At 38.1% G+C, this 15,474-nt stretch overlaps 1 protein-coding gene across 2 annotated transcripts in view; it reads left to right on the top strand.

The window, feature by feature from the left end:
* ERICH1 (glutamate rich 1) overlaps positions 1–15,474 on the top strand; it is a 68,640-nt gene that overhangs the window by 7,653 nt on the left and 45,513 nt on the right. For both annotated transcript variants that reach the window (XM_084285302.1, XM_084285303.1), the window contains one exon: positions 5,941–6,132. In XM_084285302.1, the coding sequence (XP_084141428.1) occupies positions 5,941–6,132 (192 nt within the window). The remainder of the gene's footprint in view (positions 1–5,940; positions 6,133–15,474) is intronic.

Raw genomic sequence — 15,474 nt, forward strand, 5'->3', positions numbered from 1 at the left:
AAATACACAAGGCCCCATTGGTTTTTGTTTGTTTCCTTTGAAGCCTTGTACTTCACTGTAAAATGACTTCTGAACTTCCCTCATAGCTTTATTACCAGCCTGTGTTTAAATACAGTTATACTTGGAGCAGGAATGCAGTGACTGTCTTCCACGGTTGGCTTCTTAACACTGGTATCTGCCACTACCATAAGCCAAGTTGTGCTTCCTGTTCTTTAAGTAGAAAACTTGATGTGGGATTTCTGTAAAGAAATAAGGCAAAATCTAACCCTAATGTTTTAAGTGTTGTGTATGTGCATTTCTATGTACTGCTCTTAAATGTGACTGTGCCTTAGGTGTTGTTGGTGGGCCCTACATGCAAGCCAAATTTAGGATCTTGGTTACTGTATGAAGATAATTGTGGTTTTTACTCTTTACAAAAATAAAAGCCGTGTAGTGGGTAAAACTCAACGTACTTAAGAATGTCTGCCTTGTACACTGGTAGTGGGTCTGTGAAATTCAGCCTAGATACTGCTGTTTGTGTTGTGTCTCCTTTTTGCTGGTTCTAACATCAGAGACCTGTTCTAGATTCTTGCTGGTCTAAATCTATCAGGTAGCAGATATAATGAATTCAGAAGCAGTTTTTTGTAATAGCTCCACCATTACGTTTGGAAAATTTTGCTTTCCCTAGTGAGCCTCATAACCAATTTTTTTTTTTCTTTTTCCTTGTAACAAATACAGGACCCAGTGCAATCACATACACTTGAGCTTTGACTTGTTGTGGGTTTTTTTGCATGTAAGTAACTGTGTTCTTCATAGATCACTCCAGGATTCCTACAAGGTTAAACTCAATCTTCAGGAGTCGGGTCTAGCTTTTTTGTTAAAAACAGCACAGTACAAGTTAGTTCAATGGAAGAGACTTTCCTAAAGGCTCTGTTCTGACCTGTTAGTTCTCGAGTTTTCTTTAATAAACTTCTAGATGCTCATCAATGCATTTAGTTTGGCAACTCTTACTCACAACTAGTTTCCAGTGTTGTGACACGGTCGAATGCAACCTTATCCATGAGCTATGTAACACTTCTCACCATTTCATCCTTAAAGTTTTTTTGGCATTTGTTTGCTTATATTAAACAGCCAAAGCTTCTCCTTATTCTTCTGTGTCTTGTTGGTTATTGTAGAAGCTTTGCTGTCTGCTCTGATTGGAGTTCAGTAGCTAGCTGTGTGCAGCAGACTTACAGCTATGTAGTGTTTCCAGCAAGGTCTTCCTAGATTCGTATTTTAATGCTGTACATTTTCCTGTCCCAGATTAAAAAATATTTTGCCCGGCGGAGTCTTGGATCAAACTGTCATCGTACATGATTTTAATCACGGTAGTGGCTGGGTCTCTCCCATGATTGATAGTACACGCAGGTTTTCTTCTGTAGTCATTTGCAGTTTATTAATCTCCACTTAGGAATTTTTGCTTGTCTTCCTAAGCATGGACAGCACCCCACACCAACAGAAAATATAGTCCTTAAGGCTTCATTTTTCTCTTTTATCTTTGTAACCTTGTTAACACAGGGAGTGTCGGTCTAGCTTAGTCCTTCTATGCAGGAAAGGTGCAGAGACTCTCTTCAAACCCTTAGAATTTGGTCCGGATCCTTCTGTTAATATTATTACTGTGCAGTGCCGCCTCTTCACTATATCTGTAATATTGTGAAGTTTCCCTTTTGCAGGGTTGAACTGTGTGTTCAGTCCATTTGACAACCTTGGCACAACATGCACAGTAGTGGCACCACGCACCACGTGCACCTGTGAGCACGTGCAGTATGAGGTCTGGCAGCTCCAGGTAGATTTGAAATGCAAAGTAATTTTTAGCTGATGGTTATAGAAAGAGTAATGCTGTCCTTGTCTGCAGTATCTCAGTTTCGACAGCATACACTGAAGCATTTTAAAAATAATATTATTACCTGTTATCACAGCTGAAGTCCCATCACCTTCCTAGAAGGGAAAGAGCACAAAAAATGTGGTTAAAAACTTCCAGTTCTGTGTTGTGAAGACATCGAACAGACAAGTCTTCCCACATGCTATACTGAATTAAAATTATAGCTCTGCTGTGATAACCCAGAACCCCAAAATGTGGGGGTTCCCGGGCCATGTTCATCTAAGCCAGAGCCTTAGAGCTTTCTCCTGTTGTCACTGTGTGGCCAGGTGTTCAGAACCATGTCCCCCGTTACTAATGTATGGCTGTGGGGAAATTTTTCCACACATTGCACAATATATTCCCAATAAAACTCAGAAAGCATCTTACTGTTTGCATCTTACTGTAAGTTAGAGCTGTCCAGAGACAGTTGTATGTGAATACATTCAATAATGTCCTCCTCCAAAACTTAGAAAACATGAAACGCTCTGATGCCTTGCACATCATCATGGTACGTAAGTGTGGCAACTTGTTGTTGTTAGACTCCAAATACCTCATTCTTCATCTTCCTGTATTTTATAGTCAGCTCATGAAGTGTTCTAAAACCACATCTCCAAATTGCTTGTGATTGTTCAGAAGTAAGTCTGCTACCAAGGGTTGAAATGCATTCCTGGATTGGTCTCTTGAAAGAGCATGCAGATCTGCAGTTCCTCCCTCTGTTATATTGACCGGAAAACAACCCCATAAATATCTGCACGTGCTTAGCTGTGCTCCTGGCGTGCTGAGAGCAAGTATTATTCCATTTTGGAGCTCTGCTAAGTTAGATATATCTCTGGTTGCAGATGTTTTTCCTCGAATTTTCTTAAATTGCCTATCTCCCTTTAAGAGGTACTTATTTTTTTAAGAGTCTGAGCAGTTCTTACCAGGTTGACAGATCTTTGATGCTGCTTAATACCAAAAACTCCAGGTTAAGAAGGGTTTTGAATGGGGGAGAAAAGCTTTGTAGGATCAGGCAAGAACAGCCTCCTGTGGTTAAGCCAACACTCATTGATATCACAGGATTTTATTTATTTATTTAGTAATTGTAGCAATAAAACCCTGAGGAAAGGGTATCCTCTATCAGCTGAAAAATGTTTTTGGTAGCTTAGCTCTGAGATGCAAACAAGCAAAGCAGATTGCTTCTTTGGAACGTGTAAAGCTGTTAAGCATGGCAGGATAGGTATTCCTCAGAGCCTAATTTCCTTGCTCATTGATACCCAGGACAAACTTGATCAAAAAGGCTTGGACCACAGGCAGGTTTTTTTGTTTTTCCCAGGCAAGAATATATTTAGGATTCCAAATATCTCAGACTAAATTATTTTTTTTCTTTTTTCCAGCTACTCTAGTGATACTACCCTTTAATTTTCTCAAGGAAGGCGTACTGCTGGGGTGCGTTCCTTCCTGCTGCATTCAAATGGCCCTGGAGGTGCTCAAGGCCAGGCTGGATGGAGCTTGGAGCAACCTGGTCTGGTGGGAGGTGTCCCTGTCCATGGCAGGGGGCTGGAACTGGGTGGTCTTCAAGGTCCCTTCCAACCCAACCCATTCTGTGGTTCTGTGTCTGGTCCCAGACAGGGAACTTGTCATGCCCTATGTGTTGCTGCTGCCCATTTCCATTCTGTTGTGGTTATAGGGATTTATCGTTCCCCTGATGAGGTGCCTCTCAGTACTGCAAAGCTGCTGCCAGGTGTGAAAACACTGCAAACAGCTCCCCCACTTTGCACCCAGCTGCTTCTTCCTGTGCTTGTGCTCAAAGCCAGTGAGATTGGATGCTGCTTGTGTTGGCAGCTAAACCACATCTTTGCTGAAGTAAATCCATTGCTGTTAACCATCTAGGTAAATGTTTCACAAAAATTTCTCTAGCTTAGAAATAACTCTTCCATAATATTTGTACCCTCCAAAGGCAAGTGATGTTCAGCTTGCTTTCTCAGATACAGGTATTGCAGACAAGGAGAACCCATGAGAATAGGAACATCTTAAAACTGATCTCGTATTGCTTTCTGAAGCAATGCTAATGTGCGTTTTGAGTATAGGCATTTATTTTTAAAATGGAAGAAGGGGGCGTTTGAACGGATGACTAGAAAAATCCAATTTTAAGGTGGGGAGCATAACCTCCACTGTAGCTATCAGGAAGTTGGTTCTCTTCAGCAGATTTGGAGAAAATGTATTTCCATATATAGCTTTGTCAATATCTCAATGAGCATTTGCTTTGGGAGAACAGCTTCCTCAGTACAAGTGCCTGAATGTTAATTTGGTAACAGCACTTCTGAATTTCAGTAAAACGTTGCAGTGTTAGTAGCTGTACTCAGGGAGAGGATCCCAAATAAACCTCTCGGATAACTTGCTTTAAAGTCAGAGATCTGCAAAGACCAGTGAACTTTTTCTTACTGCACTGTTTATTTCTGTCTACTTTCTCTAAATTTCCTGTAAGGCCAGTATATGTGGGTTTTGTCTTTCTATCTATAGAACATCTAGGCAAGAAACCATTATTAAAAGAAAATACGTGTTGGATGCACGTTCAGTTGTTGAAATCTCTCTTTCTGGGAGCAATAGTTTTAACACTAGTTTTAACACTTAGCTTGCAAAATTGATTGTGCTTTCTTGAAGGGGACATCACTGGTTGCTTGCCACAGCATTTTTCATGTCACTTTATGATGGATAAGTGTAGAAAAAATGAATTCAGGCATCATAGGCAAAGCTTTCTGCACAAGTACCTCTTCAGGCTTAGCTCTTTTCTTAGGTCTTTTGATAAGATCAATGATATTATTCAAGAGGTGGAGTCCAAGCTAAGAGTTAGTGATGATGCATAAGCTAATAGGAGCTTAAAAAGGTTGACCGATGTGTTCTCCCTAGTAGCTATTCATTTACATGACCATGGAAACATCACCAAGGTGCATGTGGGGAGATGGCAGGAAGATTAAACTTTTCTATCCAAGACTGGTGGTTCAAGGATGTCCCACCTTGGTGAAGCTGATTCCTTAGCTGTGGAGGAAAGCTATTCACTGAAGAGACTTATTTGACATTAGTACACTTACCTGTAAGCTACAATCTGCATTCAGAATTACTCTAAGAATCCGCACCAAGTCACTTGTATGGTGTCTCTACACTTTCTGTTAAACTTATGGAATCTTAATTCCAATTATATTTTCCTCCAAATCTCTCTTCCCTCCTCCTCACCTCTCCCCCATCCTGCAATATCTGGTTGACCGTGTAGAATATGTGAAACTAAGGATGTTCTACAATAGACAAATGTTTTTAGTGGTACTTCATAATTTTATAAAACATGTTTCAGTCACTTGAAGCAACACGCATGCATTCATGTAAAGGTGATGATTTTCTTGATGACTAGATTATTTACATATATTTCATTTTTTTACTCAAATGCAAGCATCATTTGATTAAGTAGTAGCAGATTGCAGGTGTCATGAGAAGGTGGCCCATAAGAGGAAGAGGCGTATAAGAATACTGCTACTTCTGTGGAAATAATTGGGTTACCATGTGTTCTGCTACTGTCTAATTTTAGTTTTTTCATGTGATTAAGCAGTTGTAGCTTACTGATTCTAATGAGTGATCCAATTGCAATACCTCTGCCAGAAGAGACCTGCATTTCGAGCAGCCTTGTAACACTTGTGTAGGAAGATGCTTGTTTTTAAAAGAAATTTAAAAATTGTGTGTTTAGCCTGCAAATGTACCGTGTTAATTTATTGCCAAAATCTAGTCAAATGTATGTCATGTCACTAGTGAACTCTGGGGTTTTAAAGCTGGCTTATTCTCATGCAGTTTAGGACTTATATATTAATTTTGATTTTATTACATGGGAGAGATAGGGACTGCTGAAGACAGACTTGCATTGAATATGAGGAAAACTACTTTGTGTCAATTAGTTTTCTAATTTTTATTTTTTAATGTCTTCAACCATCTCTAAATTGATTTATCTGATTTTTTTTTAAATCAGAATTATCTAATTTTATCTGATCTGAAAATCAAATTTATCTGATTTTTTTTGAAAATGTTTTATTCCCACACAGTGTTCATAAGGAACGTACTGAAACGTCTCTATCCTGAAACTTCTTCATCTCTTGTGCATACTTCGAGTGGAGAAGAGGAGGTGGTTCTCAAAAATCCGGGCTCAAAATCCAGAGAGAAAGACTTGGAAAATGTTCAGACTCTGTCAGCAGGTGCTAGTACATCAAGTGATGCACCCAGCAAATCATTTCAAGGTGAGACTGCATGCTCTTTTTTTCTGATAATATGCTCTTAAATATAGTTCCTTTATTTGAAAACAGTGTAGTATCTACTTTTTCATTCAGTTGATGCTAACAGACAAATCTGAATAAAAGTGCTAGCAGTACTTGATACCTAGAATACTTGCAGTCAGTGCATAAGTCCTCTGACAGACAAGAAATAGCCTTGGTGTGTATGTGTGTATGCAGTGTCTAGCAGTAGCTAATATGAAGCTGGAGCCAGGAGTTGGACTTCTGATCCTAGTAGGTCCCTTCCAGCTAGGGATATTCTGTGATTCTATAAATGTCTTTTATCTGTTTAACAGTGAGAAAATTAATTATACTGTTACAACTCTGCTCAAGTATTAGAGTTTGGAAGGATTAGATTGGGGGGAGTACAATGATCAGCACTAATTTCCTGTCCTTGTGTTGCAACAGAAACCCCAGGTGGTTGTAAATACTAGTTCAGGCAATACATCTGTGCCCTGCTAAAGAGCGTTATTTTCAGTGTGTGTGTGTGCAATGAAAGTGATGTGAATATTTTGGCAGGTAAGTAAAAAGTCTTTTTTCAAATGGGTTGTAAAACATGGGTGCTATTGCCAAAAGGTGACAGAGCTGTGAAATGAAGTAGCTGTGGGTATTACTTGCGGGTGAAAGGCTTTGTGCTTACATGTAGAACAAGTGTGAATTGCTTTGTGTTGTAGCTCATCTAAAATCGAATTGTGCTGTAACTGAAAGAGGTCATTAAACTGTTTGACTTGAAATACAAAGGCACATTTCCTTAGAGTATAAAAAGCTTTCTCTGGGGATGGTGCTTAGCTAGACCTGTTACTTACAGACAGGGAAGAACTGATCACAGGTGTGGTGAGGAACAGAAGATCAAAGTCCTGAAAGAAATTAGTAAATTGGCTAGTCGAATTAGAACTGTGTACTACATGGGAACAGAGTTGTTGTGTTCAGGGATCTTGGTAGAATCCAATGGAAGACTCGTCTGAATATACAAAGGACTAACTGCTCAACGTGCAAGGAACTAGTAATTAAAGACAAGGAAAAGGCTGAGGTGCTTAGTGCCTCTTTTGCCTCAGGTTTTTACTGTTAAGATTTGTCCTCCAGTCTCCAAGGACCCTGAGCCCAATGATAAAGTCTATGGGAAAGAATCATTACCCAGAGTACATGATGATGATGGCTGCAGAGTACTCAAGCAAATCGCATGTCAGTGGGACAAGATGGTGTGCATCCAGGGGATCTGGCTACTGGCTTGTGAAGCTGCTTTCGATCATCTTTGAAAACTCATGGTGGCTAGGAAAGACAAACGTACTTGTCCTTCAAGAAAGGCAAGAAGGAGGATCTGGGAAACTGCAAACACGTTATAGAGTAAATCCTCCTGGAAGATATTTCCAAGCATGGGAAGGAGTAAAAGGAGACCAGGAGCAGTAAGCCTTGATTTAACAAAGGCAGGTTGTGCTTAATCAACCTGATTGCCTTCTATGATGGCATGATTGGCCTGAAGACAAGGATAGCACCGTACATGTTGTTTAATTTTTAGCACATCCTTCCATGCAGCCTACCATAGTATTTTTATCACCAAAGTGGTAAGATAGCAGCTAGGCAAATGAGTGATCAGATAGGTGGATAGACTGCCAATCTTAAAAGTGATCAGCCATACGGAGTTCAATAGATGGCTATGTGCTGGTGTGTACCTCGGGCATTAATACTGGACTGCAAAGCCCAGTGTCTGGCACAGAATACCTTACGGTGCAGGTTGGGGATCAAAGCAGCTCTACCAAAAAGGACCTGGGGTGCTGGAGGACTCCCAGCGGGGTGAGTCAGCAGAGTGCATCCTTGCAACAAAGAAGAAGGCTGACTACGTGTTGTGCTGTATTAGCAGTGTAGCCAGCAGGTCAGAGGAAGCAGTTGTACCTTTTGTGAGAAGATAGAGTAGCACCTTACTTTGGTGAGACCATATTGGAGTGAGGCCATGCTGGAAGTGCTGTGATCAGTGGGCTCCTTAGTAAAAGGGAAGGTAGTGACAAACTAGAGAGAGTCTAGTGGTGGGCACCATGATGGTCAGCGAGCTGGATCTCCTTAGGTATGAGTAGAGACAGAGAACTGAGCTTCCTTAAGTTCGGAGACAAGTAGAGGAAGTATCCTTACTTCAGCTACCAGATGGGTGGAGGGAGGAAACAGAAGACTGAACTGTACAACAAACGCATTCTGGCAGGTGTGATTTCCCCGGGGTGGGGAGGCAGGTAAAATACAGCCTTGAGGCTGATCAAGCATTGGAATGGGTTGCTTAGAAGAGGGTTCTGGTATCTCCATCCTTGGAGATATTAAAAATTGAGCAATGTACTGAAAAACTTGATCTAATTGAATCAGTCTTGAATGACTGATGACCTTTGTAAGTTCTTTCCAACGACTACTATTCTATGCATTCGCTGTCTTTTTGTTTTTCTTTTTTAACCAAAAGAAAAAGCAAACCCTGCACCCCCTCAGCAATTAGGATGGCTAGTAATAGCCTGGCTGCAGTGCTTTCTTATATTCCTTCATAATGGAATTTGCCTTTGAAGGTTTGTGTGGCTGTTGTCCTGTGTTGCATGTAGTGACAGAAGATTGCCTCTAAGTCTCTACTTGTTGTATTTCCATTTGTTTTCCCATTTTGTTTTTCTACATCTGTACTTTTCTGAAGTTGATAATGAGGTACAATTTTGAAGGGCTGATAAAGCATTAAACTTATGCTATAAAGTGATATTAAATAGCATTTGGAAAGAATTGTCCTTTGGAAACAGTTAACAGGCTGTTCATTTCCTATCATGAAGACAGACTGTGTGAGTGTAACTACAGGGTAACTTCTTATGCTGAAAAATGCCTTCATTTGTACTGAGTGCTTGGCGTTCCTTATAAATTATGGTCTGCCCAAATTCCAGCTGAAGTGGGAGGTGAGGAGAACTTAGTTGATGTATAACTCCTCTGTTCTTGTTAATTTTAAGCATACTGTTTTAGGAACCAGGTATAAACACAGGCTTTTTATCCAAAATCTCAATGCAGGTAAAATGCAACTCATGGGAAAGAAGGTGAAGCAAAAAAAAGACCAATTCCATATCTCCTTATTTAGGATTTTCACAGTAAAGCAACAAGGCTGTCCTTTAAATTAGCAGCAAACTACCAGAGTTTATTTTCTGTTGGAGGCAAGTAAATGCTATGGTACTACAGAAGGGGTTCCGCCTTAATTGATGTTGTATAAATGTCTACTAAAAAACGAGAAAAGCTTTGGAGAAGGTTGTAGGGATAAACTCATAGGAAAAGAGAAATCGGTTACCCAGCTGTGAAGCCAGTAGATAACCATTCTTTTCTGTTTATGGCTTCATTCAAATTTAATAAGAGCTCTTGCATGAACAGTCATCTACATGTTGTGATTTTTATGGCATTGAACACTGAAAGTATATGTTTAGTGATAAGCTATAAGATTTGGAGCAATCGACTGTGTAGTCTTGGAAAAAAAAAAAAGGCATAAAGGCATTGACCAATTTTTCTGATCTTATATTAAGTAACTTCTTTTTTAGTACAACAAGGGTTATGGGGTTAGATAGTTATTTAAAAGCTGGCTGTTTAAGGAGCAGTAGTCTTGAGTTTAAGATGGAGAATGGAAAATGAGAGGCATTTTTAGCATAGATATGAACTCCTTCCTAGTTTGAAAGTGATTGTCAGTCCTACAAAAATCTACTGAAAAAATAAATTTAGTGTCAGTAAGAAACTGGATTTCCATAAAAGGAACTTGACTTAAGGTCCAAGTATTTTCTAGCATTGAGTAACAGCTTTTGCTACAAAACTCATTACAATGTTTAGCTTACCTTTAACACCAACTTTCATATTGTGAAAATAGCGTTTCCAACATTGACAAGCTACCCCACACACACCTCCAGTTTTGTGTATTTATTAGAATGCTTACAGCAATGCTACAAATCGTGTATCTTGAAGTATAATAGGAAATATGTCCATAAAAATTTAAGGCTGTACTTCTGGATCCTGTAAATACTTGGATTTATATGCGTCTTTTCAAATCAAGTAAATTAAAGTTAAGAATCTTAAGTATTCAAAACACCAGAACCAGTGTTTATGGCTTGTTCTAATTTAATCTTGAAAGGTTAGTTTAGTATCAGAAATGGTTGTCCTGTAAAATTACACACACAGTTTGAGAACGGAAGCTTACAATAAGACCAAGAATAGTTGGAGATAAAATAAAAATTCTGAGGGATTCTGTCTTCTGTGACTTCAGACAGATCTTCTGATAGATATTTACATTTTCTTATGGATGGGGATAGTTCTGTTAGGGTTGGAGAAAATGTGTAGATGCCACTGTTCTTCTGAATCCCAAAGAGGGAGGAGAGGGAGGATAATTGTTTATATCTCACTCTTAAAAAGATTTTTAAGTGACCTTAATCAATCAAAAAAAAAATCGATCTGTGGCCAAAATTTTTGTTCAGGAGTATACCTTCCTTTTGGATTCTAATTTTCCGAAATAGTTTTTTTCCCTATTCTGCCATAGTTTTCAGTAAGAAAATTAATTTAACAAAAAAGAAAAAAGGATTTTATCCCTAGGACAAATAAGTAAGACTTTCTAAACATTTCTTCCATTAAGGAACCTGATTTTTCTATTGCAAGAGTTATGCCTCTTAATTTCAGAGGATTCTAAATAGAGGTTCTTCTTGCTTCAACATGAAATTTATAGAGGGTTTAGATAGCCTATTCTGTTACCTTAAACCTTTTAAAATCAAGGCATATATGTAATTAACCTGAGCATTGTTGAGTGCCAAAGTATTAAAGAGCAAATGGAAAACTGAAAGCTCCTACAAAGAAGGGGATTTAACTTTCTTTTCCATGACCTTGCAAACGTGTTTTCAAGTGTAAATACCTAAAAACTTGCTGTATGGAAGGGAGGAAAAAAAAAAGTGTCTGGCAAATGACTAAGGAAGCATTTCTAAGTATAAATTACTTGCTTAAATGTGGCCTTTGTCTGAATTTTGTATTTTGAGGATTGATTTTGTTTGTTTCCAACCCTTTTTAGGGCAGCATTTACGTGCAACAAGGATTAATTTCCTGGCGGATATTTCTCTTGAGACCTGTAATTCTCTGATTTTACTTTTGTTGATACTTTAAAACCTCGCTAATTACTCATAAAACCTTTAATAGTGCATATTTAAAATAAACTTCCATGTATCTGGCTAGAGACTTGAGACTTGCTACCTTTAGAATTGAATTTTTAATGGCCTCCCTAATCCTGGGTCTTTTTCTTGGCCAGAATTATTAGCCATCTCTTAAAGGGCTTGGAATTTGCTGATTATAAGGATGGACAATGCTAAATATCAAAGCTTAAAATTTAAGAATTGAAGATGAATAATTGTATACAGGTGAATCTTTTTCCTCGAATGCATGCTTCACTTTTGGATTTTTTCCCTACTTCTTTAAACAAAATTGAAATGCAGAGGGCCTAGACAGTGTGAGATCTTGTGGAGACATCCTGCCTGATGTTTTTTTTGTTTCTTCCTTTTGTTGAAGTGTTAATGAAGAAAAATGTGAAGATATTACTATTCCAAAGTTCAAAGTTTTAATTTTGGGAGGGTTGGGGGAGAATACTATGTTGTTCTACCGGAGTAGACAAAAATGCAGTTTAATCCATGTTTTCAAAATAAAAACATGAATCTTACCACCTGTGGAATATCCCAGCATTGCTGGGTTCCATGTATGGATTTCCTGTTAAAATTCAGTGCAGCTGTTAGACTTTTCTTTGTGTGGGTTGTCCACCCTACCTTTTCCATTACAGTTGTTAATGCTGTCAGTACACTGTGTTTCAGAAATCATCAGAGCTGGGATACATGGACTGTCTCCTTACTAGCCCTACTCCTGTCTTCCTGAAGCCATCATGTTATAGAAAACTTAGGTTAGTGACAGAAGCACCTAGAAGGCAACACTTGTCAAAGAAATATATATTATATATATGGTCAGTACTGGCTTTCAGTTGATCAAACTGCTGAAGTGCTTACGCTTAAGGACAGAAACTCTAGCAGCACACAATGCAGTGAGCAGCTTTAGGGACTGGTTCAGCAGTTCAGCATCACTTCAGCGGTTAATTGCTCTGAAAGGCTGTCTATTGTGAATAAGCTCAAGAGCAATGGAGATTATAATTATACAACAAAGTGTTGTCACACAGTCTTGTGTTCTTCTCTCAAGAGTCTATAAATTCTCTCATTACATGCTTTATTACAATGGCTTTATACTGTGCAAATGGAACAAATATATCCAAAAACGAATGTTTGACACCAACCTCTTGTGGTTATGGTGGAAACAGGGCTCAACCAGATTTCCAAGCTGGTAGCTATATGCTTGAAAGGGAATGTAAAAATCTGGGACTTGGGGGAGGAAAAAATGTATTTATATCCTGTCTCTGTTCAGAGTGAGTGGGCTGCCTGTATAATATCTCTAACTTCAGTTGTGACAGAAACTGCCTTGTCGTTTGGTCTCTGGTTCCCCTAGCAATGTTTTTTTGCTGCTGGTTGACCCGTTCTTTCCTTTTCCAGCATTCTTGCGTATGTATGTACACTTGTTCTTCTCTTCTACATCTTCATTTCAAACAGCTTCGCTGTCATAGAGAAATCTGCTGGCTTCTGTGACAACTGAAAGCAATTTAACAAATAGCTCATCTAATAGTATGTAGCAGTTGCTTAATTGGAGTAGAAAATGCCAGCTTTAGCTGTATGTGTAAACAAGTTCTAAACCTAACTGTAGCCAGCTGCAGGGAAGCTCGTTATCTTGAGAAAGGAAACAGAAAATGGCTTGTGTAAGGTTATCTCAATAAAATGGACTTGTTTCAACTAGAGGAGGGTTGACAGACAATCCTGAGGTAAATCTAACTTCCAGTATGGTTTGTGTGTGTGTTGGCATTTGCGCTGTCCACCCTGGCTTCCTGTTTGAAATTATTTTAATGCATTAATAACAAAAAAAAAAAATGTGTGAGATGCCTCTCGTGCACCCATGTATGCTGTGAGTGGTGAACTTAAGCTGTCACTGTCAAAATTGTAGTTATTCAGTCAAACTTCATGTTTGTTCTTGTTACACATTGCTTGTTTCCTACTTGTCTTTCCCACCAACTGTACCTTCTAACCATTACTTGAAATGAGTGCAAGTATTATACTGTGAATTTGTTACTGAATTAAATTCAGGGCAAAGGATTTCCCATATTTTTTGTGCTCCAGGGATTTGCATTATTCTTGTCAGCAAACAAGAATGGACTCTTACTGATGACTATGAGATAAAAATGGTGGCCTTGGGGGTAAAGGAGTGGTTAAACCTTAAACTTTGTTTACTTTTATTCTGATGAGCACATCTGTTTGTTTCCTGGACTAATTTCAGGTAAGTCCCAGTCATAATGTAATCACTCAATCAGTGAGTGCAATTAGATAATTACAACACAGACATGGCCTTTTAGATTCAGTGCTACTGCATTATTTTTTAAATTATTGATTGACAGGTATGAACTTGTCTTTGGAAAGGTGTGTTCTTATTTGTGTGAACAAATAAGATCTACAGCACTAGGAGAAATGATAGAGCTATGTGCTAACTTAAGATTTTTAAGATAGCTTTATTCTCATGTTTATACAACTTGATTTCTTAGACATATAAGCAAAATATCATCTATTATTATATTCCAGGATGTATCCAAGAAAATGAAGCTGTTACAAAAGTGGCTTAACACTTTAGCTGTATAGTGTTTCATCATTACCTCAGATACTCAGCTTTCAGAAAGTTCAAAGTGCCACAAGCTGCTCTTTTTTTTTTTTTTTTTTAATAGTATATATGTCACCTGTATACAATTATTATTCTTCTGTCTCAGAATTCTAAAATTTTCATCTACCTGTAGACAAATTCTGTTCTGGGAAGTATTCTGTTTCTTGGTTTCCTAGCTCAAGGTTTTTCCCTACTTCATTCTCACTTTGTGTTGTGCTTTTTCCAAGGGAATGCTGATGTTTCAATAGTTCATACATAGCTGAAGAGTGAGAAGAGGAAAAAGAAGCATATCTACTTTTCTTTGTTTTCTCTGTGACAAAGAATTTTTGCCAGGTCTAACGTAATGAAACTGAGTTTGAGTAATACTAGTAAGTCCAATCCTCAATAAAATGAGCTATAGTGCAGCCTTTCTTGGTGTCTAAAAAAAATAAAATCTTAGGAGTTAGCGTGCTTGTGGGAGGTGGTGAAGCAAATAAATTTGAGCTCAGTTGTTCCTTGCTTTTTATGAATTTCCTATCTCAACTTTGGGCCTCATAAAATAGCTATATATTTATTGACCTTAATTTCCTTCTGAAGTATTTTATTTCCATCAAGGTGAGGGAAGAGACAGTGGTAAGGAAGTACTTTTGATTTTTTTTTTGTTATTTTCTTTTAATCTTCTAGTCCTATGAGCATACTTGTATTAAACTTCTACAGCCTGCAGACTTTAGTAATCTAATGAGGTATATGAATTCCTTGTTTGATGATGTCACTTTCATTGATAACTTCTTCAGTTATTCCATTGGAGATAGTAACAGGAGACAAAATGGTTTACAAATGTGTTTTAAACCGAACTCATAGATGAGTGTCATTTTTGCTGGCTACAAAAAAACGCATGTAAGAAATAGAAAATCAAGAGAACAGTTCCTTGTTTCTTTTCTTTGTGTAGCTATATAATGACCTGTGGTGTACTTTAAAATAGGAAAAGGAAAAAAAAATCTTTATTTGTTTTTAGATCATCGTACACCTGTTTGAGCTCTTAAGAAAGAAATTGGATTCCTGCTTCTAATACAAATGAGAATATAATAAGGCCTAGTATTCAGTGGAAACAAATGTTAATCTTATACTATATAGAAGCTGCAATCTACATGAAAATAAATACATGGCCATAAAAACTGTGAGATGTGCAAATACGCTGGCAGAAATAAACTACCAGCGTTTAGAGTCAGAGAAATCATGAGACAGTACAGCAAAATGCTAATAAATAGGAAAGACTTCAATGAGCCTGCGGCGTAAATAATGAGCCAGCTTTGAGAAATAGTTATGGGTGAATTGCCACAAAAAGAAACATGCTCTATTCCAAAGCCCTTAAGAATGGGTACTTTGCCCTTAGTTGTGCATAAGCCCTAATAGCACTTCAGGCACTGAAGTTCTCAGTGCTGCTGAATGACAACATTATAATTGCATACTTCTCAGCTAGGTGATGAATCTGAATAAGGAAGTGTTAAGATGACATGTGATGGGTGTTTGAACCTTAGATTTTTAAATTATCTTTAAATTTTATTAAAGCTAAACAATTTA

This window comes from Netta rufina (genome assembly GCF_964035555.1).
Source record: "Netta rufina genome assembly, chromosome: 3".
NCBI classification, from domain to species: Eukaryota; Metazoa; Chordata; class Aves; order Anseriformes; family Anatidae; genus Netta; species Netta rufina.